The sequence below is a fragment of the Leuciscus leuciscus genome, assembly GCF_965113295.1.
Source record: "Leuciscus leuciscus genome assembly, chromosome: 4".
In the NCBI taxonomy this organism is placed as follows: domain Eukaryota; kingdom Metazoa; phylum Chordata; class Actinopteri; order Cypriniformes; family Leuciscidae; genus Leuciscus; species Leuciscus leuciscus.
The window spans coordinates 16,224,804-16,247,071 of record NC_138728.1 but is presented as its reverse complement, the minus strand read 5'-3'; the positions used below and the strand labels follow the sequence as shown (position 1 = coordinate 16,247,071).

Sequence of the window (22,268 nt, the reverse complement as noted above, 5' to 3'; positions counted from 1 at the left end):
ATTCTGGATTGCAAAAGAATAGGACACAGGAGAAGAAATTTCACTCTTCAGCAATAAAAACAAAAAAAATCAAACACAAATGTGATGTTTATCTAAAGCCATTTTTTTCTTATTCGTATGGTTGAATTAAATCATCAAAGGTCAGCAGCAAAGAAATTAGTTAATAAAGTGAATTAAATAACGTTTGTGTAATTTGTGTTTGCATAATATTCTGAGTTTGCATTTCACAGGTTTTATTCATTTTGAGGAATACTGAATCTGTTTTTGTGCAAGTGACATGAGTAATTGCTCAAAATTAGTCTAGAACTACAATAACCATCATATTTACAGAGCGCACACAACGCCTCTGCACTTACTCTCTCAACATGGGGACAGGAGAGATGACAGTCAATAAATGGGAGACCAAAGTAACTTGCTTTACTTATTTGAAAAAGTACCTTAAAAGTAATGTGTTACTTTACTAGTTACTTAAAAAAAATCATGTTACTTGTAATGCGTTACCCCCAAACACTGTATATAATGTTATTTTTTAACATTTCCCATCCACTATCTTGGATTTTCTTTTGTTGCATCATGGGATTTCCATTAAAAAAGCATTCAATGCTGCCTGAATTTGGTCAAAACAAAGTATTTTGGAAGGTAGTGTAAGTAAGGTCAAGAAAGTATTTTGGTTGCCTTAAATGCCTCATCTGTAGGCAGCTCACTAGGTATTGGAACAAAGCAAGAGACTCAGAGCCCACCATGACTGGAGTCTCTTTCTCACACACTAAAAGCTTTGTGACTCAGCCTCTCATGTCTGTTTCAAATCCCCCTCCCTCTCAAAGCTGCTCTGAAACAGAATTAAATGAGTTTCTCTGACTCAGAATAGAAGGATGGATTGAGACAGAGAGAGAAAAATAGAAAGTGAGAGGTATGGAGAATAAGAAGCTCTGCTTCACAATTATTGTTGGGGTTTCGCCACATTTCATTGCCAGTGGTAGACAAAAGATAGATAGGAAATTATTAGGGAGAGAGTGGGTACATTTCCTACAATAAGTCTGGAGTACATGCACTTACCATTAGGTTACAGCTCCATCTGTTAAGAGGCTTAATAAACCTCTTTTAAAACAGATCATTTTTTAAATTCTGGTTTATAGCCCTTGCAAAATGCCAATAAACATGTACTTTACATGATTACACATACAATTTTAATGCAATACAGTAATTCGATAATGTTTAAATATATTGATGGAAGAATAATTTATTCAGATTTTAAATATTAAAAGGTTTAATTTATTGAACACTGATGTCTATTATCATACTGCTGTTGTCGCCTCTTTACAGGTGCAATAATTCACTGAAGACAGTGATTTTACCATTGTTAAAGGCGTTAAGGCAGTCCACTTTGGCCCAATGCCAAAGAACACTCCTTACTTATGGTAAAATCCTAGTAACCTACAGCCTCTTGCGGCTTATTGTTCAAATGACGTGTTTTTACACCTGCAGAGAATAAAAACACTACGCACACATAACCCTCACCTCGGTATATTAGCCACTCCATCCAATGTTTGAAGTCTCTCAGGTTGCAGTCACACTCCCAGGGGTTTATGCCCAGCTCCAGGTGCTGAAGGTTGACGAGAGGCTCAAATGTGGCTCTCTCCAGGGCGTGAAGTCTGTTCCCAGCCAAGGAGAGCCAGGTGAGCCCCTGCAGCTCATCCAGCAGGCCCAGCGGCACAGTGGCCAAGCCGTTAAGAGACAGATCCAGCCTCCGCAGCTGGGTCAGGCCACGAAATAACTCCCGATCCAAAACCGTAAGGCTGTTGTTGCGCAAACTCAAATCGCTCAGGTTACTCAGCTCACGGAACAGTCTGGAAGGCAGGTTGTCCAGATAGTTGTTGGACAGGTCGAGGCTCTCAAAGGTGCTCAGATTGGCAAAGGCCGAGACGGGCAGGGAGGAGAGGCGGTTATTGGCCAGAAAGAGGGTATGTGTGCCCTCCGGGAGAGAAGTGAGAGCGGGCACAGATACTAGACTCCGCCCACTGCAGTTAGCTTCCAGTGAGTTACACACACACTCTGAAGGACAGCCAGCGCATAACTGCAGCAACGTAGCACACACACTCAGCACACCTAGCAGACCTGTGTGAATGAAGAAAAAAAGAGAAGTGTATATCGTCTGAAAGAGTTGACATATATGTGAAAGATTGATGTGAAAGATGCCACTGTGAATAATATGTACTGTATTTAATAAAGGAGACCAGTGCTCAACACAACTGAACCTGTGGCTTCTGCTCCAACCACACTAGTTTAAACTGGAGCTTATGTGAACCTACAAACAAACCTCTAGACATAGCAGTATTTTTGATGCACTCGCTGCAAGTAGCTACTGTCTGTGTCGCAGCACCTTCAGGATGTTTTTGCGCAGGATGTGTTTTGATTATTGCAAGATGTACTCTTAATGGTTTATTTGACCCAAAATGAAAATTCTGTCATTATTTACTCACCTGCATGTCTTTTCAAAACTCTATGATTTTCTTTCTCTTTAGAACACAAAAGAAGTATACTGCATGACCAAAATGCTCCAAAAATTACAACAAATGCAAATGCAAAAAAAAAAAAAAATCCCAATTCTGACAAACCCAACCTTTGGCTGCGGGATCAAGCTAGAGTCTTTAACCCTCTGGTAAAAAAAAAAAAAAAAAAAGTTCATATCACTTGTATGCTAATTCAGTCATAAGTCTTCTGGAACCATACAGTTGCTTTGTGTGAGGAAAATACCCAAATGTACCTTGTTTTTTACTGAAAATCAATGAGACACACATTTGACATGACATCAAACTTCTATTAGTTTAATTGAATGTGAGTGTGAATGAGATTTGAGAACGACATTCAACATAAGGGTGAGTAATTTAAGACGTGTGAATTTTTTGTGGTTTCCTGAATGGGATTCTTGAGTTGGCTAAATGTTTCTTCTTGGATGATGTAGTATTATAGATTCTTGAGATCAGTAAATCATCAGTAAAGAGTTTTTTTTTAAGAAAACAAAAACAACCTGCAATGGTTGACAGTTAGTGGGATACAATTGGGTTACTGGACTCTTCCAACCCTGCATAGGTCTATTCCGATAGGGTTAAAGTTAGCAGGATAGTACAATAAATTGGCAGTGATGAGAAAATGCTTCCCATATCTTTGTTGTTTGATAATTTTGCATATTTTTGGGCCTATGCAGCCTAAAGAACCTAAAAAGGTTCTCCTACGGCATCAGGCTTTTCCGTTCTTTTTTGTAAGAGTGTATGATGGGAATATAATGTGCCTCAGAGTTAAACAGAGAACGTCCTCTGCTCTGCCATAACAAAGCAAACATTTGCCAACTGTTTGTCACCTCTCTCTTTTATGCAACACAATGTGGTGAGGGGCAATGTCTCTCTGTGTGTGAGACAATCAGATGCTATCAATGGATATGACGGTTTAAACATTGAGATCCCAGTTGTCTCGTTGAACGTGTGTGTGTGTGTGTGTGAGTGTTTGGCAGTTTAAGTGCAGACAGATGCAGTTACAGCACTCGGAAATCTGATCCTGACCAGCCTCAACACCCTGATCCCTTTGTAATCAGAGACACACACAATCATCACTCGCACGCTCTCTCTCTAATACACACTCACACAATTCTGTGTAATCTCAATAATTAATCCGTCCTTCTAAACTATGTAGTTGTGAATTATTCTAGAATTGCTGTTTTGGCCTGTCAACCTTCAATTTCCAGTATATCCCTTTCTTCTCTCATCCCTTATTCTGTTTGGCTGAGAAAAAATGTGTTCTTTATATGCAATGACAATGAATGGGGACTTCAGCTTTACAGAAAACACACAAAAGCACCATAAAAGTAGTTCATACTTACATTCTCTCTGCTCTATATTCTATACTCTATAGTAGTCTGTTTTTATTAAAGCTGTTATTTACTTAAAATATTTTCCTCCAGTGGACAATTCATTTCAACAACCAGGTCTGTCCAATTTATGATTGAATCTTTCAGACAGGTTTTATGTAATGGATCAACATATTATTGAAAGGATCCGACACCAAGAGAAATAATCATTATGTGATCTCTTAATGAATGCGTCAAGTAGAGCCAGTGCGGATGTCAAGATAATCAGTAAATAATTTAAATTTCAGGCTTTTCTCAAATCCCCACACAAAGCAAGCTTTTGACTTCAGAAGACTTTGAATAGCGTCTTTGATAGTGTCTTTTTGGACCTTCACTTTCATTCAATTGAAAACAGCGGCTAGGATATTCTTTCAAAAAGCATTGTGTTCCCTAAGAAAGTAATACAGAATAAGTATTGGCTTAATATATATATATATATATATAGCATAGAGATTTTAAGTTTGACTCCGAACCGGCAGCAGGTCAATATTTTCCACTATACTGTAGTATTTGTGACAATGCAGCAAAACTGTGTGTGTTGCCCCTGCATTGCTTCATGCAGATCTTTAATCAGACACACACATTAACTAAAGCCATTCTAATCCATCTGTTGCAGGGGCAGCTGGTGATGTACGCCGCACTCTATACCACTATACACACCCACACAAGCACATACGTCAACACAGACTGCCTTTCTTTCCACAAACACATTAATAAAACAGAACGCAAACTGATGCATTTCGGAAAGTGATCAATGTAAATAATTCAGATAATTGATATTCACTATTTGGACAAAGCATTTAAAACCGTATGAATGGAATCGGTACTTAAATCCTCTTAAAACCTAACACCTTCAGAAGAGTGTGTGTGTGTGTGTGTGTGTGTTAGTTGGGCTCACCTTGACTGTCCAGATTTCCTCTCCTCCTGCGACCGACTGTAGGTGCAGTGCTGAGCTGCATGTCTGCGCTTCTACGACTGCAGCTGCCTCAGATTCGCTGTGGCATCAGCTGGCCCTGATGCCAGCCTCCACAGGCAGCGATACGGGGCCAGTGATGACACTGCAGAGAGAGTTTGAAGGATAGTCAGTTTCTTTTTCTGTACATAACTTGACGCTTAATTGTTTCTTGCCCGTGTTAGCATAGATGACTCGCTGAGCGTGTGAGCTGTGTGGTTTGTGTTTTTTCCCCCAGTAAGTATCTGTGGTGAAACTCAAATAAACCTTGACATGTTGGTAACGGCAGTATCACTGCCATGTCAAAGCTTATTTTTTGAATCAGCTCACTTCCCGTCAAAGTTGATTCCTTCTGTGCGCTCTCTACTCAAGGCTCAGTGGAAAACATCTTAAATTAGGAAAGATCAAATTAGCAATTAACTTTTAACACAAACCTTGCAACATAACGCTTCTCGAATCTGTTCAATATTCTATTAGACTAGTTAACATATTCCAGTAGTGTGCGGTGATGGACAATACAGTTACATTCTAACCTGCGAGAATGAGAGCTCTTGAATATTTAATAGTGTTTTAATTTTATTTAAATATTTTATTATTGAATAATACTATTAATATTTAATATTATTTTCATCAGATGAGATTAAATGGAAGTCAATGGAGACTTTTGCGTACATCTCCTGTTTCTCACTTTTTTTTAAGTTTCCATGAAATCAGAATTCAGAATATTTCAGTGCTCATGATAAATAATTTATCAGTACACATCATTATTTTTTTAAATTCATGTATACTCATAATCTTTCATCAAAAACATTAACCCCCTCGAAACAACGTCTGTTCTTTTCATGGCATGTCTTGGTTGAGAGTGGAGCTTAATACTCTCCACAAACTGGCATTCAGATTTGCCTTTATTTAACTTCCTACGATCCAATCAATTCCCAAAGGACGAAATCAACATTTTTACATTTTTCTCTTTCCAGAAGCGTTTCACTCGGAAAGAAAAGTCTATTGCAACTGCCATTTCATGCCGACTTTAACTACGAAAAGATGTCAATGCGTTTACTCTAGAGTTTCAGAGATCACTAGAAAAGTTATCTCAAAAATGCCTCAAACTGTTCTTAGATTGTTTTAACATACCAAACTCTGAGATCTCAATATGAGCTCAAACATTTCTAATCAAATTCTGTCATCAATGTCCGGGTGTGTGTTGATGAAAAGATAATAATTAATTAAATAATAAAAATGTATTGTAAAACATTTGCAATAAATAATTGTAAAATAAAAACAATAAAGCACTTAATAAAACATCCCTTACCGACATCAAAGAACCGTGAATATGCAAATGTATTCTTCAATAATTTAAATATTACATGACAAAAAAAGTTTGGGAATCCCTGCTCTATACTCTTATGGTGCGTCAGCAATTGCCTAATTTGTTTCTATTTGTATTTCTCATTTATAATTACAGGAGAAATATCTGAGAAAAACTTAATGTATCAATCAAAAACTGAAATATCCTTTAAATCTGAGAGTCAGAACTTTCCTCCCGGTGCACAGCCATCTGTAAGACATCGGAGCTTACTGTACAGCTCTCCAGGGTACAAAAACTGTAGTAGAACTGGCGCTGCAGACGCGATTTAGTTAATTGAGGTACAGTAATATGACTCTGAAACCCTCACAGCACATGACAGAGACGGGAATATTATTATAACGACATACCATTATGTAATACTAGTTGTGTAACGCAATGCTGTGAATGTGTGTGTCTCAGATCATTGAGCACAAGGTTACAAGTTGCTTCTGTTTATGCCAGGCCAGTTTGCTGTAAAATGGCCGCTGCTGTCTTAGACTATGACACTTCGGCCTTGTCACCTGCCACATCCATCACAGCGTGCGTGTGTGTGTGTATGTGTGTGCGTATTTGCGCAACGCAACACCAATACACCAGCCTGTCATCTGAAACGGCACAGTGGAAAAATGTGCAGACATTTAGAGGTTATATTGCATGTGTGTGTGTGAGTGAGTGAGTGAGTGAGTGTGTGTGTGAGTGAGTGAGAGTTTCTGAAAACACCTTTTGGAGTTGCTCAACACGTGAATATTTTCAATGCATTACGTTTCCTAGAACATGCAAGTTTGAGGGTGTGAGAATGTGAGTGTGTGTGAAGAGAGGATAATTAGTTGAGGGATGTGTCATTTGACTCCCGAGCATGCAGCACACGCAAACACACACACACACACACACACACACACACACACACACACACACACACACTCACACGTGATGTAACAGTCTCTCACTTTAGCAGCATCTCTCTCCATGTCCAGTTCAGCACATATTTCACACTTTCTCACCCCACGCCGTACTAACTTCCTGTGAATGCACAAGGTCAACTATGCATGTGTGTGACAGCATATATGTTGTTACTGTGACTTGAAACACATAAGTAAATAGAAACGCCCTTTAGATCTTCACCTCTGAACCAGTCCTGCTGATCCCTTTTCTTTCTTTCTCATGTACACACACACAGAAGGCGGCAATCAAAGTCAACGGCGGCAAGAACAGAGCGAAGAAACGTTAGAAACAAAGACACGGAGGCCACGGGAATGAATTATTAAGAGCAGAATCACAAACAAAGACACGCTCTCATAAACACTCATTCAAGCAACACACATACAGTATGCGTAAAAACATACAAATCTCTTACACAAATGTTTTTTTGTCCTACCATAAATGTGTGTATATATATATATATATATATATATATATATATAGATAGATAGATATATAGATAGATAGATATATGTATACAGTATATATATATATATATATATATATATATGCAAGTGTTCACAGGATTGCATATTGTAGAGGCCATCTCACTCCAACATGCTCAAATACACTCAAAAGCAGCATTCCAGAACATCACCTGTGGTCACACACACATCTTTACATTTCCTTTGAGTCCAAATAAAAAACTGGGCATCACATGCTCTGTAACCCAAAACAACAGGCGAATGTGTCTGTCTAAAAAAAAAAACATCCCTCGGCAAACATCATGCATAGACATCGTAATCATAATTAAGGCAAATTGTAATGTGTGCTTGTATATGTGTGTTATAGGTTAACAGTGTTTCACTCACCGTCTTTAGATGCTGTCCTTCTCGGCGTCCCCCTCAAGCTCACACACTCTCTCTCTCTCTCTCACACACACACACACGGTTGTGGGAGAAATTAGCGAATAGCAGCTCTCGTAACGCTCCAATATGGAAATGAAAATATCCTTCCGCTGCCAAGAGCAACGGCTGCCACAGAAGGAGAGATGGATTGGAGGAAGGAAGGAAAAACGATTAAAATAAAGAAGAGGGAGATGAAGGAGGGGAGTTAAATCCTGCGCAATGCCTTGTTGTAATGCTCAGAGAGAGGAGGACAGAAAGAGAGAGAGAGAGAGAGAGAGAGAGAGAGAGAGAGAGAGAGAGTGAGTGAGTGAGTGAGTGAGAAAGAGAGAGAGAGGGGAGGAGGAGGCGTGCTCCAGTCTTTCAATTCTCTGTGGTTTCCAGTAGATCGGCTCGCCTCTGTGTTGGTATATTGAGTCCACAGAATGCACTTGTGTGTGTGTGTGTGTGTGTGTGTGTGTGTGTGTGTGTGTGTGTGTGTGTGTGTGTGTGTCAGGAGGTTGTCTCTTAAGCGCATACTGTCCTCAGGCTAGCCTTTGATGCGCATGTGTGTCTGTGTGAGTAAGTGTGTGTGTGTTTGTGTGTTGCGTTCTCCATATGTGCATGTGGTGAGGCGTGCAGTGTAAGCGTGTGCCAGCCTTGTCAAAGATAGTAACATTAGTGAGGGATGAGGGGAGTGAGGAGGGGTAGAGAAGACAGCTGATTCTTTCTCTAGATAGATAGATAGATAGATGCAACACTGCTGCTTTTAATGGATGCATGTGAATCTATTTATTCGCCTTATTATTGCTCCCTTGTTATGGATGGATGGATCCAGTCACATGTTGCCATCACCAATAGTGATGCATCTTACACCCTGTGATGTCAGAGTGCTGACATCATGCAACAGCACAGGAATATAATCATACATGTACTCAGCATTGTTCACGTGGACAAACTGGACCAAATGTCACCCATGTAAACAAACATTTCTGCAATTGCCTGGTGTGCTGAATAATGCATAAAGGCATACAGGCCACGCTGCAGCAACAGCACCTCAAAAAAAAGCTATTTATAAGAGGAAAAGCATTCTGCGACATCAGAAGCGTTTACCTCCTGTATGTTGTGGGCTGTTGCAACGCACCGTGTACTTCAGAAGGACCTCAGTGCCGCCCACATGCTTTCACATGCCAGACATTGACAAGAAAAAGCACTACAGCTCCATTAAATCCTTACCATGCCCTTATCAGAAGCCCTCTATGTTATGAAGAGTGTATGTGGGTGTGTACATACTGTGTGCTGCTCACGTTGAGGACAGTGTCATATTTGGGTGGTGAGTCTTCAAGGTGTCGATAGGGGCTGTGCTGACATCATGTTACCTAAGCAACAGAGAGAGAGAGAGAGAGAGAGAGAGGTGGGGGAATTGAGAGGGTGTTTTTTTGACTCACTGTTAGCGTATGCTCTTCGTGATAATCTGCCATGTAAAGACCCTGCTGCTCTGTTTGCCATCGCACACACACACACACTGCAGTTCAGTCCTGTCAGATTCAAATAGATATTAACTACATTAGCATAATTTAGAATATCATTTAGAATTTGGAATGCATATTAAGCTAAGCATGAAACCATATAGCAGAATCTACTGCACAGATCAGTGAGCTAGTTAAAACTACACATGAAGTACAGTGTACTCACACACACTCAGCATATTTCTATCAACATTAAGCTTATTATGACCAGAAGAATCTCATTCTTAATTAATTAACAAGGTTTTGTTTTACAGCCTACTTGAAATAGCAACATGTAATTGGATCCTACCATCCTTCCCTCCATCCATCCATCCATAACAAGGGAGCAAGAATCTATTTTTGGAGAGTTTCAAGATCTGATGGTGTAGCCTATTCATGAAAAGTGCCACATCCATTTGACACATTCTCTCTTTCTCTCTGTCTTTACCCATCAAGTTGTAAAATCTGTTTATTTTAAGTAGGACTGATTGCCATATGGCTCTAAGCTTTTGGTTGAGGTTTCATGCTGTATCACATCATTGTGTTTGTTTTTGTGTGTGGGATGTTTGTGTGGAAAAGAGAATGACGGAAGCTCAGAAAAACTGGGTATTTACTGAATTATCTGCTCTGCTGGAGTCACATGTCTTCCGTCATTCACACTTCTAACTGTGCTGAGAACCGTCTGCGAGCTCGCTCGTCACTATTTTGGGTAATCTTCATTGCAGGGTTGTCCAAATCTTTAGGATGCTGGAGGAGACATGGTGACTGTAATCTTCCAGTATTATTACAGTATGTCTGCTAGGTCTAGAGCTTTATAATACACATCTACTCATTCAAGAGATTGTCTGCCCTCCACTAGCCATCTTCCCTGCCCCGAGCAGCTATTACCAACACTGCCTTCCACTCTCTGCCACTCTATTAATTAGCTTCTTTATGATAGATGCTTCTCTCTCTCTCTCTCTCTCTCTCTCTCTCTCTCTCTCTCTCTCTCTCTCTCTCTCTCTCTCTCTCATTGAAGTTAAAAAAGATTTTCACTCAAACGAACAATTTACTGCAGTTTAATCAGACCCGTCAGCTCACTGTAAATTCTAACTGTCCTACTAATTACACAGGGCCATTAAACAACAAAACCTTGTTCTGTAAAATGCAGCAGTTTATGGGGGAAGTGGATGTACAGATTGAGTTATTAGGTATCAGGTTTGATATATGAGGTAATGGGTAGTAAACTGATGAGGTATCAGGTTTGAGGGAGATAGCAGGTTTAATAAATGAGGTATCAGAACCGAGGCATGGGATATCAGCACATTTTGCATTTTTAAGCTTGTGAGAGTGCATGGACACCCACTGATGCATGCTGGGATTATATATTTGCAAGTCGAACAGAATTGGGTCTTCAGCAAAAAAAAAAAGGGGGGACAAAAAAAAACCTCAGTCTCAGTCATTTTAAGCGTTTCTACAAACATATTTTTTATTTTTTGCATTTCATTTGAGATGTTATAATATTAGAATACGAAAACAATTTTCTTATCTTTTTGTCTGTGTTTCTTTCCTGCATAGCCATAGGTGTACAGATGTCTCTTGAGATGTTGGAAAAAAGGCTTTGGTCCGTAGCCACTCAGGTACTAAAACTAATATATACTGCAATTATACAATTATATATATATATATATTTATTATTATTTTTTTTTTTATATATAAATTATATATATTTTTTATATTATATAACAAATGTCAACAGGATGTCTCTCTCCACAAGGATATGTACACCAGCATGTGTGCGATACTGCCCGGATGGGTCTTATCTGTTTAAACATTGTGCATTTTATGGGAAGTGAAAACAAACATAATAATGTTAGTGGTGACACTCCTAGCACAGGCTTTTGTTTGATATTTATAATACAAACAGAAGATGTTACGTGTTGAGAGAGGTCCAGGAGGCATTAGAAAAGAATAAGGAGAGGAGGTGATATCACTCTCTACATTCTCCTCAGGGAGCACACTCTCCCTTTTTTCTGGTACCCCTGGGATTTTCAATGCCTGAACGCTCTTCCACCTCAGCTGGCACATTACCACTGAGTCTGTGTTCACTCCTGACTGCAATATTAACTAATGCCACCACAGTGATTATTCTTACTGTTAAATGTTTGAAATGTTCAAATGCAAATCCATTAAGCAAATCTTAAAGGATCAATAACAGTGCAGAATCCATAATGATTAACAACAGTGCAGAACATGACACACTGAAAGAAGAAATATGCATGCTGTTAGAAAGAGACCGGCATGTCTGTGTGTAAATTGTGCAAGGTTATTTTACTGTACATGAGACACAAACACAAGCTCAGTTTGTCACAAGAGCACACGTGCATCATCCTTAAAGCAAGATAAATTTACTTGCGAAGCAAAGTTTAATTTTAAAGATCAAATATTATGAGAAAATATACAATTATTCAAAAGTTTGGGGTCAGTACGATTTTTTTTCTCTTACCAGGGCTGCATATTTGATCAAAAATAAATATTGTGAAATATGATTACAATTAAAACATTTTGAAATAACAGGAATTTATTTATGTGATGACAAAGCTGCATTTTTTTTAACTGATTAATTCATTATCAATGTTAAATACAATGTGCTGCTTAATATTTTTGTTGAAATCATGATACATAATCCATGTTGAAAAAAAGTATTAATTTCTTTCAACAGTAGTGTATATTAAAAATATATTGATCCGAAAACTCTTAATGTCATTATTAAGTAAATGTATGTTTTACAGGAAAACAATGGTCTCTCAGTAGGCCACTCAAATGCTTCAATTGAGATAAGATCAATTAGATACGGATTAATCAAAATTACATTGAGATATGATCTATGGATCTTTAACAGTAGCTGTAGTACATATTCACAGGTCCTTATGAGAGGATTGTTTTCCTGTCCCTATTTTCATCTGATACATGGCTAGAGTAAACGCACACAGGACCTGCACAGATCATGTGATGGCTCAGAGGCAGGACAGCAGTGTTATAAGCAAGAGTTGAGTTTGAAGCTATTAGTCATGAACATTTTTTTTTTTCTTGTTTTTTTCACTACTGCTGCATATTATCTGGATGGACACCAGGCGAACGACACAGATGTATGTACTCAATACAAACAATAGAATTTACACGATACTATGCAAAACGTAATGCTCAGTTTCTCTGTCTTTGTCAATGTCTGTTTATCACAGTGTTCTGGTGTAGAAGGGGTTTGTCCTCTAAGCTGTACTGATAATGCCGTGAGTATTATACAATGTTGTATTTATAATGCATAAGTGGTCGGTATCTAGAGCATTTGTGGACATATCGGTGAAAATATGTATCACCAGTCCTCCATCAAACTAATTCAATGTGACAAAATGCTTTTTCTTTTTTGTGTTTACAGGACGTCAACTGCTACGTCATTGACAGTAATGGCTTCATCATCATCTCTAAGGACAGGACTGATGTAAGAGCACTTAAAGTGACAGGATAAGGTCAACACAAAATGCCATTTGCAACCCACTAAACATCTGTAATGATGCAAAAATAGGCATTTCCGAGTGAAACTGAATATTAACACTGAATATTATCCACTGTTAAGTGTTTGGACTGTGAAAAGTGTCCGGTACACACCAGAATGAAGCCAGACCTGTTCAATACTGACTACTATTTACATGCTATTACATTTAAGAACTTTTTACATGAACGGTTATAAGGATTATATATATAATTTAATTTTTTTTCAACAACATGGAAAAATATAGATGATATTAAAGGCCTCTTAGTGTGTGTGTGTGTGTGTGTGTGTGTGTGTGTGTGTGTGTGTGTGTGTGTGTGTGTGTGTGTGTGTGTGTGTGTGTGTGTGTGTGTGTGTGTGTGTGTGTGTGTGCGCGTGTGCGTGTGCGTGTGCGTGTGTGTGTGTGTTGTAGTGTAAATCACTGGAAATTTAGGTTAAGATTATCATGTTCTGGTTCACAAATATACAGGAACGGAAGACAGTGACAACAAAACCAAACTGAACATAATTGTTACAAAGATGGGGAAATGACACGCAGTAAAAAAATATTTTGCCGTTTAAATGGTTCCATTGAAAGCAGGTCACAGTAAAAAAACCTAAAACAATGAAGTCATGAAATAAAACGGTTCTAAAATAAGGACATTGTGCTGTGAATAACACAGATTAAAAAAAGCTCTGTTTACCACTGACTCAGCATAGGAAAGTGACTGTGGAAATGGATAAATAAATAAATAAATGCATGAGGTGTTTTCCATCATTAGTAGAGATCCTATGAGAGAGAGAGAGAGAGAGAGAGAGAGAGAGAGAGAGAGAGGGAGAACAGTGCATCATCAGGGTAAATATAGAGAAGGGGAGGGATAACAGAGGTTATCTGAATAATTCAGCGTGCTGGTGCGGTAAACGCTGACTCTGATGTTGGGCTGCAGCCTTACAGGGCCCAAATGACGTTTAAAATTTGATTTCAGCGCTTTATCAAACAGTTAAGTCAAGATGTATGCGGCGTTAAAGCTAATACAGACGCATTCATTCTGAACTGTCATTGTTCCTATCGTGAACGAGAAAGAGATCCTGGTGGGATAAATAATAAATAACAATGTCTTGAAGTCTCTCTATGTCTCTCTATTCTCTGTATCTGTAGGTTGGCAGGTTTCTGGGGGAAATCGATGGGTCGGTAATGTCACAGCTCTTGAGAATGGGCATTTTTAAAAGGTTAGATAACTTTTTTTTTGCTACGAAACACTTAGCCGCTTTTCCACCGTCGGGCCGAACGGTTCTAAGAACAGTAAGGAACGGTTCCAGTTATATTTCCACTTGAGATTGGTTCAGCAAGACAGGATTACAAACTGGAATTCTAAGAAAGAATTCTTCATTTATTATCAATGTTGAAAACAGTTGTGCTGCTTAATATTTTTTGTGGAAACCATGATACTGGTAGAGCTGTGCGTGTAGTGACGTCGCCACTCACTTTCCTGTTGCCTGGCTGCCAGTTTCCAGTAGCTGGCCAAGCACATTATAAGGTAATAATAAAATTAAAATAAATATCTGATCATCCTCTCTAACACGGTCACTATTTACGTGTCATATCATGCAAATTCTTGCGCTACCAAGCCAGCGATGGAAAAGTGGCTAATGGTTCAATGAAGAACTTATAACATTCGTGGAACCTTACAATTGCAACCTTACAAGCTCTTTATAGTGGAACAAGGTTTTTTTTTTATGTTTATGATCTTCACACTAGGAAAAATGGTTAATTGAAAGAACCTTTCAGTGAACCATTTTTCCTAGTGTAAAGATCATAAACATAAAAAAAACATTATTTTTAAAATGTGCATTTAATGTAAATGTGATGTAATGCATTAAGGTGTGTGTGTGTGTGTGTGTTTTCCACAGAGTGTTACTATATGACTATCAGGGCATGTGTAAGGCGAATACTCACTCTGCTAGCGGCGCTCGACCCCTGCTAAGTGTAAGCATTCTGCTGTCTGTTTTAATAACGTCTACCAGAACACAACAGTCAGATGCTATCAGTGTTACATGTAATACATTACATTGCTGCTCTTGCAATCCATTGTGGTATGACTTTATGAGTGGAGGTCACAGGTCAGGGCTGATCTAGAAAAAAAGACTTGGCCTTCACACCATGATCACAAAGATGGACGAGAGATGTGTCATGAGCTCTTGCACAGAAATTCTCAGTGTAACTGAAATGAAAGGATGCCATCTTGATTCTTTTATTCTCTTTTCCCCCTCGTTCTGCTTTTCTTTCTTCTCTCAGCCCTTTTATAATCTCCTGGCAGCACTGAAATGGTTCCTATCGAACTTCTTGCTGTAAGTGTGACGGTTTTTCTGCTCTTTACGACATCAGTGACTCAGTTCATCGCTTGTAAAATCAGGCGTTTTTTCTCCGCCAGGTTTTTACTGGACTTCAACATCTACGGTCTATGGCATTCCGATCACTTTGTGGAGGGTATGTGTAAAGTAAACTACATATAAATACTGCATTCATTTGTGTTACTCACCTGTTTGTATGGCCGTTCCTCTGTCTTCCTTCATCTTCATCTTCATCGTTTGCCCTTTTATTTCTTTAATTCTGTAACCTTCCTTCATCTTGATGTGTCACAGCCAAAGCCTTATTCCATTCAGGTAAGTGCCGTTCCCATCAGTGTGTGTGATATTGCTTGTGCTGTGTGTGAAAAAGAGAGAGCAGAGAAAGATTTGGTCATGGCTTTCATGTTGTTATTCATGATCAAAAGTTATTTTATAATGAAAGTATCCTATAGCTGATGTTATTTGAGGATAAAAGCAAAGGACATTGCATTCTTTAATCCATGGGTTTGCTTTGTAGCTGGTAAGAAGTCAAAGGGGGGCATTCTGCAGCCATGTGACACTGAGTATCCCAGCTTCGTCTACGAGCCGTCAATCAAAGAAACCAACAGCCTGATCAAGTGTGGGAGATGTCAAAAGTAAGAACTCGCATAGATCATTTGACCAAAGATGGTATTGCAATGCAATTTCTTGTTATTCATACATTAAAATATACATATATTTTTGTATGAATATAATTCAAGTCGCATTTGCAAAACGTAAAATGGTAATTACGAGAGCCTTAAGTTGTTCTTTGATTTCTAAATACATACTGTAGTTATCAACCATACGTTTGAAATACAGTATATTCTGTGCTCAGTATATTTAACAGTATATTTTATATATATAAAAAATAAGTTGTAAGTGTGGAATTATAAAGTCACAATTTCAAGACACAAGAGACAAAGTCCAATGCTCTCAGTCAGCTTCTGCCTTCCTCTCTATTTGACGCCCTCTAGTGACAAATTATATACAGTATAATAGGAGGAAAATAAGGTTACAGTACAACTAAAAAGTAATGATTTAATATAGGCCAGATTAAGCATATTGCCAATCTAGACAATTACAGTAATATAAGGTTTGTTTCTATATTCTTAATGAATATTAATGAATATTAGCTGGTTAGTTCAAATGTTTTGAAATTAAATCAATATTCAGGGTAGATTTGATAGGTAGTGTAGAACCTACTGTATTGTTCGTGCCTACTCTAGTACACAAACTAATATGTGTGTGTGTGTGTGTATATATATATTATTATATATTATTATTATTATTATTAACCATTCCCTTACTGGGGGATTAGCCCAGTTTTTTTTTTTTTTTTTTTTTTTTTACTTAAAATACTAGAATCGCCCCTGGGATATGTAAAAAATATGAAAGAAAATAACCGTTTTAAAGCATATTGCTCTATTTCCAGAATAGTTTACTTACTAACTATATTTGTCTCTTGTGTCTTGAAATACTACTTCGCAGTTTTAATGTTGACACTGTTTTTATGGAAAGGTTTTATTCCTGTTTTATTGAATCAGTTCTCACTTTTTCTTTTATCTGTTGGCACGGGTCACTGTCTATTAAACAGAAAAATCGCATGCAAGGTATCGTAAAGGTATGCAGCAAAATTGTTGGCACACCCTTAAATGACCTACATGACCTGTATAAGGTCAGATCCCTGAAGAGAGCGAGAGCCATTCTGGCTGACCATAGTCATCCCTTGTGGGATGAATTTATGCTGCTGCCATCCGGGCGCAGATACAGTTTGCCGCGATGCAGAACAAACAGATTAAAAAGGTCATTTATCCCGACTACCATCACCATTGTTAACAATACTCTGTAAATTCAAATTTAAATTATGTTCTTTGGTGGTTATGTTCATTGTTGTTGTTTGATTGTTGTTGTTTGATTGTTATACTTTTACTGCTGGCTGCAATCTAAATTGCCCCTCGGGGATAATAAAGTTACCCTTGGACCTTGAACCCTTGAACTAATAATGGCTAGGAGTATTATAGTCCACATCTTTTTTCATAGTGCTTGAAAAAGTGAATATGGTACATGCATATATTTATTTAAATGTATACAGTTCTCAGTTTACTTGTGTTCTTCTAATTATACAACTATGTTAAGGTGATTTCACTTCAGGTCATTTTCGTGCGTAGTGTGTTTTTCTTTTGGCACTGATAGCACAACTAGCAATATCAAATATTTTAGAAACATTATAATGAAGTAATACAAATTACCTTATTTATGTTTGGTAAATGTACAATGCGATACTGATTCTAGCGGAAAGTTGCTATGTTACTCCTGTCACGTACTGGCTTCCAGATTCAAGACGCTTGACGCGGATGAACCATGAAATCACATTTAGGACGGAAACGTTTTTCCTGTGCGTTTTTCACGTACAGACGACACCATTGTCAAAATGATCCCCGTTCACACGGATCTGCGAAAATGACTTAAAACGCTGTGTTATGCTCCCAGGCCAGTAGTTGGTGTACACATGCGCATGACGTCACCGTTTTCACAAATTTGCGTTTTTGTAGTTTATACTTAGGGGCTGTTTACACGACACCGTTTTCAACTAAAAAGTAACACTTTTTATGCGTTTTGGCCATTCGTTTACATGACAACAGCGTTTTGGGTGCCTGAAAACGCGAAGTTTTGAAAATGGGTTTCAAAGTGCAAGTGTGAACTGTACACTTGCACTTTGAAACCCATTTTCAAAACTTTGCGTTTTCAGGCACCCAAAACGCTGTTGTCATGTAAACGAATGGCCAAAACGCATAAAAAGTGTTACTTTTTAGTTGAAAACGGTGTCGTGTAAACAGCCCCTAAGTATAAACTACAAAAACGCAAATTTCTGAAGACGATAACATCATGTGTTACGTGTTCAATCTATAGTATTTAATCGCCATCTAATGGCCTGGCAGCAGAATACAGCGTTTTTAGTTGTTTTAGTCATTTCACCGTTTTAAGCGTATCGTTGTCGTGTAAACATACCCTTGATAATCATGGTATCGTTTTCTTGCTCTTTAAAACCAGTTTTCAAAAGTTTTCAGTCCCGCAAAACGCTGCTGTCATATAAATGAATGGCCAAAATGCATAAAAAGTTTTTACTTTTTTAGTTGAATATGGTGTCCTGTAATTGGCCCCTTAATGACAAAGTAGTAATGATAGACAGGTGCAGGTGATTAGTTGACATTGTAACAAACAAGGGCAAACTAACAAGATAACAATGGAGACAAGGGAAACGAGAAATAAATATACAGGACCTGAACCTTATGTTCAACAAGACAAGACAAAAGGATATCAAAACAAATACAAGAAACAGGGAAATCGTGACACCTCCCTAGGTCATCGAGACTTTTATTTTGATAGCGGCTCATGTAATTTATATCTACATTTTGTGGTTATTGAAATGCTCTGGATTAATAAAGTTGTTCTTCAATAAGAATGCCATTAACTAGACTTGATCTCTCTGTTTCTTTTATTGCACGCAGGGTGTTTGTAATTAATCAGATTCCAGACAGTAACTTGCTGTTGGTGGTGATTCAGGCAGATTGTGACTGTTCTCGGCAGTACGCACCCATCACCATGGAGCCCAAAGAGGTCAAATATATCCTTAAAACCCCAGCTAAATCAGGCTCCCCAGACCACACACTGAGGAGATGAATCACAGTTTTGAATGAGATCAGTTTAGTCACTTAAAGGTGCAAACAGTAAATTTACTTCATTAGATTTCACTCAAATTTCTGGGTGCACCTTTAAGTAAATCAGATAAAATTTATGTTCAAACATATCTTTATACATTTTATAAACAAGCAACCAACTGTATAACAAAGTATATTCTATTTTAATATATATACAGTATATATTTGTGAAATGAATTGGGATCTGCTATAACGATGCTTTGTTTTTATTCTTGCTTTTTCTTCATTTTTTTCTTAACCGCTGAGCACACAATGCCTCAGTCAAATGTGACCGCATGAGATCTCAGAAGATACGAAGAAGGCCTGAGTCTTGTCATGCTTATCACCCTCAAGTAAACACTCACATACTAGACAGCTCTCAGACATGCATTGCAAGGCTGCCTTCTGATTACAATCTGTCTACCTACAAAATAAGATTTTCAGATATTAAGAAATCTCTGATACATATTCTGTGTATCTTGTCTGTTTTAGGAAAATGCCAAGGACTGCGGAGGGGCTGTGGCAATCAGCCTGTCCATCATGCTGTTTCTAGCCTGTTTATCAGTGTCTGCACTCATCCATCGATGACAGAGGGCCTGTTAAATGCCCAAGAGAGTCACCCATAGTGCACACACTCAACACAGCATGTTTCAATTAGCAATAATATGAGTTTAAACTAGAACACACCATTTTTCTACAGTGAAAAGTCTTTAATATCAAGTGTACTGTATGTAGCCTTACTCATTATATTTGACAAATTTGTGGATTTTTTTTAAACAGTGCTGGGATTTTATGTCTTTGTCTGGACCAAAATGAGACCCACACAAGGATGAACAGAAGCCAAGCTTCATTGAACTATGACATTAGAGAAGGGAATTTGTGGCCAGTAGCTGACTGTGAGTGACTGTCTCTCTAGCTTAAATGAAGCAGGAGAAAAGTGCACATTGTGTGTGTGTGTGTGTGTGTGTGTGTGTGTGTGTGTGTGTGTGTGTGTGTGTGTGTGTGTGTGTGTGTGTGTGTGTGTGTGAGAGAGAGAGAGAGAGAGAGAGAGAGAGAGAGAGAGAAAACAAGAATATTAAACATTGCTTTTCACAGCTGTCTTTGTCACCAGAGGACTAATACATTATATGAAAATGTCTCTCAGAGGATGTTTCAGGAAGATGTGTTGTATTTAAACCTTTGTTTTTTGGTTGTCTGTTCTGCAACTTGCACAATGTGTCAATTACAATAACTATGCATTATTAAAGATACAATATGTAAGAATTTTGAATCAAAATATCCAAAAACCACTTGCACAGTGTTATATATTTCTTTCAATTATGTACTTACATTATCCTAAATGTGTCCAAGAATTTGAAAATTCTTTGAAATTCAAAAAATGTAAATAGTGCCCGTCCCTTGTCACTTGTCGCCTGTCAATGACGTAATATCCGCGTTATCCCTGGTTTCCCCTTGTACTGCCTTAGTAACCATGGTGACAGATGTGGACAACTGCGTAATGTTTAGTGGCACGCTGTTGTTGTTTCGTTCAAACATTATGGACCATGGCAAGCAGACTTTGGGACAAAAGGAGAACTAAAAGGAGGAACTATCGGCGTGGCATTTTCGAGATGCGTCCCCGTCAGCGACAAACTTCGCCTTGACAGAGACGCCGCTCTTGCATACTTTATTAGACAGGTGAGAAAATGTACATAAAACTAATCAATGTTATATAGCTCGACACATGATGAAGTGTTAGAATATGATCAGTATGTTATTCTAATGTTGATCTAGCTTACTGCGCGTCTCGTATAGCCAACAAACGAACACATACAACATAACTTTCAACACTCTCAAATGCAGTTTAGTGTGATAGTGTAACGTAAGACCAAGTGAAACAGCGCTGCGTTACCTCACAAGTTTCATCATCTAATAAACTGACCTGTGCGAGTAGTAATTCAGCACTTACGAGTAGTTCGGTAGAATGAAATGTCCTTATTTCTTTATATCCGCGGGACTCGCGTGTGGCGCTGATACCTGTCTCTCATTAGCAATCGTGCCCTGCTTTATTCCACAGTCATGTTAAAAACATCAATGTATTCACTCATCCATAAACATTATTATGGATGTTTATGGATCCATCAGCATGACGGCAAGTTCCATAATTCCGCTTATGCGTCATCAACCTACGCCTTTGTTATTGTAAGAGGTTAGTGACCCATAGCGGCGAAAAAAATTACATATTGTAGCTTTAATTCAACAGAGCTTTATCGTCATTATTGATCATTATAAACCTCAGTCAGATTAAATTACAAATATGTGTCATGTTTACTTTCTTACATTAAAAATCTTTTAGTGAGTGTTTTCGCTCAAGTATAAATGAACAAGAAATATATATTTTTTAAAGTGTGTATGTGGGTTGTTTTTTCAAATTTAACTGTTAATTGTGAATATTGCATTTCAGGAATCCCATGTATCTTATTGTACACCCAAAACTTAATTTTGAAATGTTTTTGAGTTAAAAGATGAACACCAGCAGTCTGCTGTCTATATTCTAAACTTTTGAATGGTAATGCATCACATTTTCTTAATATTGAGAGTAATAAGAAATGATTCTTGAGCACCAATTCAGCATATTAGAATCACTATTCGTTTTCAATCATATTTTACAATAATACTGTTTGTTCTGTATTTTTCACTAAATAAATGCAACCTTGGTGTGCATAAAATATGTCTTTACTATTTACAATTTAAAATAATGGTTTTCTATTTTAATATACTTTCAAATATAATTTATTCCTGTGATGAAAAACAGAATTTTCAGCATCATTTCTTCAGTGTCACATGATCCTCCAGAAATAATCATTCTAATATGCTGATTAATTACCAATGTTGTAAACAGTTGTACAGTTGCTTAATATTTTTTAGAACCTGTAATACTTTTTTCAGGATTCATTGATGAAAAGCATTTATTCAAAATAGAAATAGAATATAAATCTTTAGTGTCACTTTTGATCAATTTATCACATCCTTGCTGAATAAAAGTATTCATTTCTTTCAAAAAAAAGAAAAGAAAAAAAAAGTACTGATCCCAAACTTTTGAACGGTAGCATAATTGTTACAAAAGATTTCTATTTTAAATAAATGCTGTTCTTTTTCAACTTTTTATTCATCAAAGAATCATGAAAAAAGTTCAATTTTT

At 37.7% G+C, this 22,268-nt stretch overlaps 2 protein-coding genes across 4 annotated transcripts in view; one reads left to right on the top strand and one right to left on the bottom strand.

Annotated features, from left to right (window-relative positions):
- The window catches only part of cacna2d4a (calcium channel, voltage-dependent, alpha 2/delta subunit 4a), a 37,056-nt gene extending 15,472 nt beyond the window's left edge, over positions 1-21,584 (top strand). The window contains exons 25-36 of the mRNA XM_082166709.1: positions 11,069-11,130; positions 12,625-12,639; positions 12,733-12,780; positions 12,927-12,989; positions 14,179-14,249; positions 14,931-15,006; positions 15,316-15,368; positions 15,452-15,507; positions 15,886-16,003; positions 18,899-19,015; positions 19,359-19,440; positions 19,580-21,584. Of these exons, the coding sequence (XP_082022835.1) occupies positions 11,069-11,130; positions 12,625-12,639; positions 12,733-12,780; positions 12,927-12,989; positions 14,179-14,249; positions 14,931-15,006; positions 15,316-15,368; positions 15,452-15,507; positions 15,886-16,003; positions 18,899-19,015; positions 19,359-19,440; positions 19,580-19,675 (857 nt within the window). The 3' untranslated portion in view covers positions 19,676-21,584. The remainder of the gene's footprint in view (positions 1-11,068; positions 11,131-12,624; positions 12,640-12,732; positions 12,781-12,926; positions 12,990-14,178; positions 14,250-14,930; positions 15,007-15,315; positions 15,369-15,451; positions 15,508-15,885; positions 16,004-18,898; positions 19,016-19,358; positions 19,441-19,579) is intronic.
- The window catches only part of lrtm2a (leucine-rich repeats and transmembrane domains 2a), a 30,538-nt gene that overhangs the window by 4,884 nt on the left and 3,386 nt on the right, over positions 1-22,268 (bottom strand). The window contains exons 2-4 of one of the 3 annotated variants that reach the window (XM_082166714.1): positions 15,560-15,723; positions 4,800-4,959; positions 1,519-2,115 (exon numbers count right to left, since the gene is read on the bottom strand). In XM_082166714.1, the coding sequence (XP_082022840.1) occupies positions 1,519-2,115; positions 4,800-4,860 (658 nt within the window). In that variant the 5' untranslated portion in view covers positions 4,861-4,959; positions 15,560-15,723. Of the gene's footprint in view, positions 1-1,518; positions 2,116-4,799; positions 4,960-7,991; positions 8,480-15,559; positions 15,928-22,268 lie in introns of those variants that run through there. The other 2 variants (XM_082166713.1, XM_082166712.1) reach the window with 2 other exon arrangements.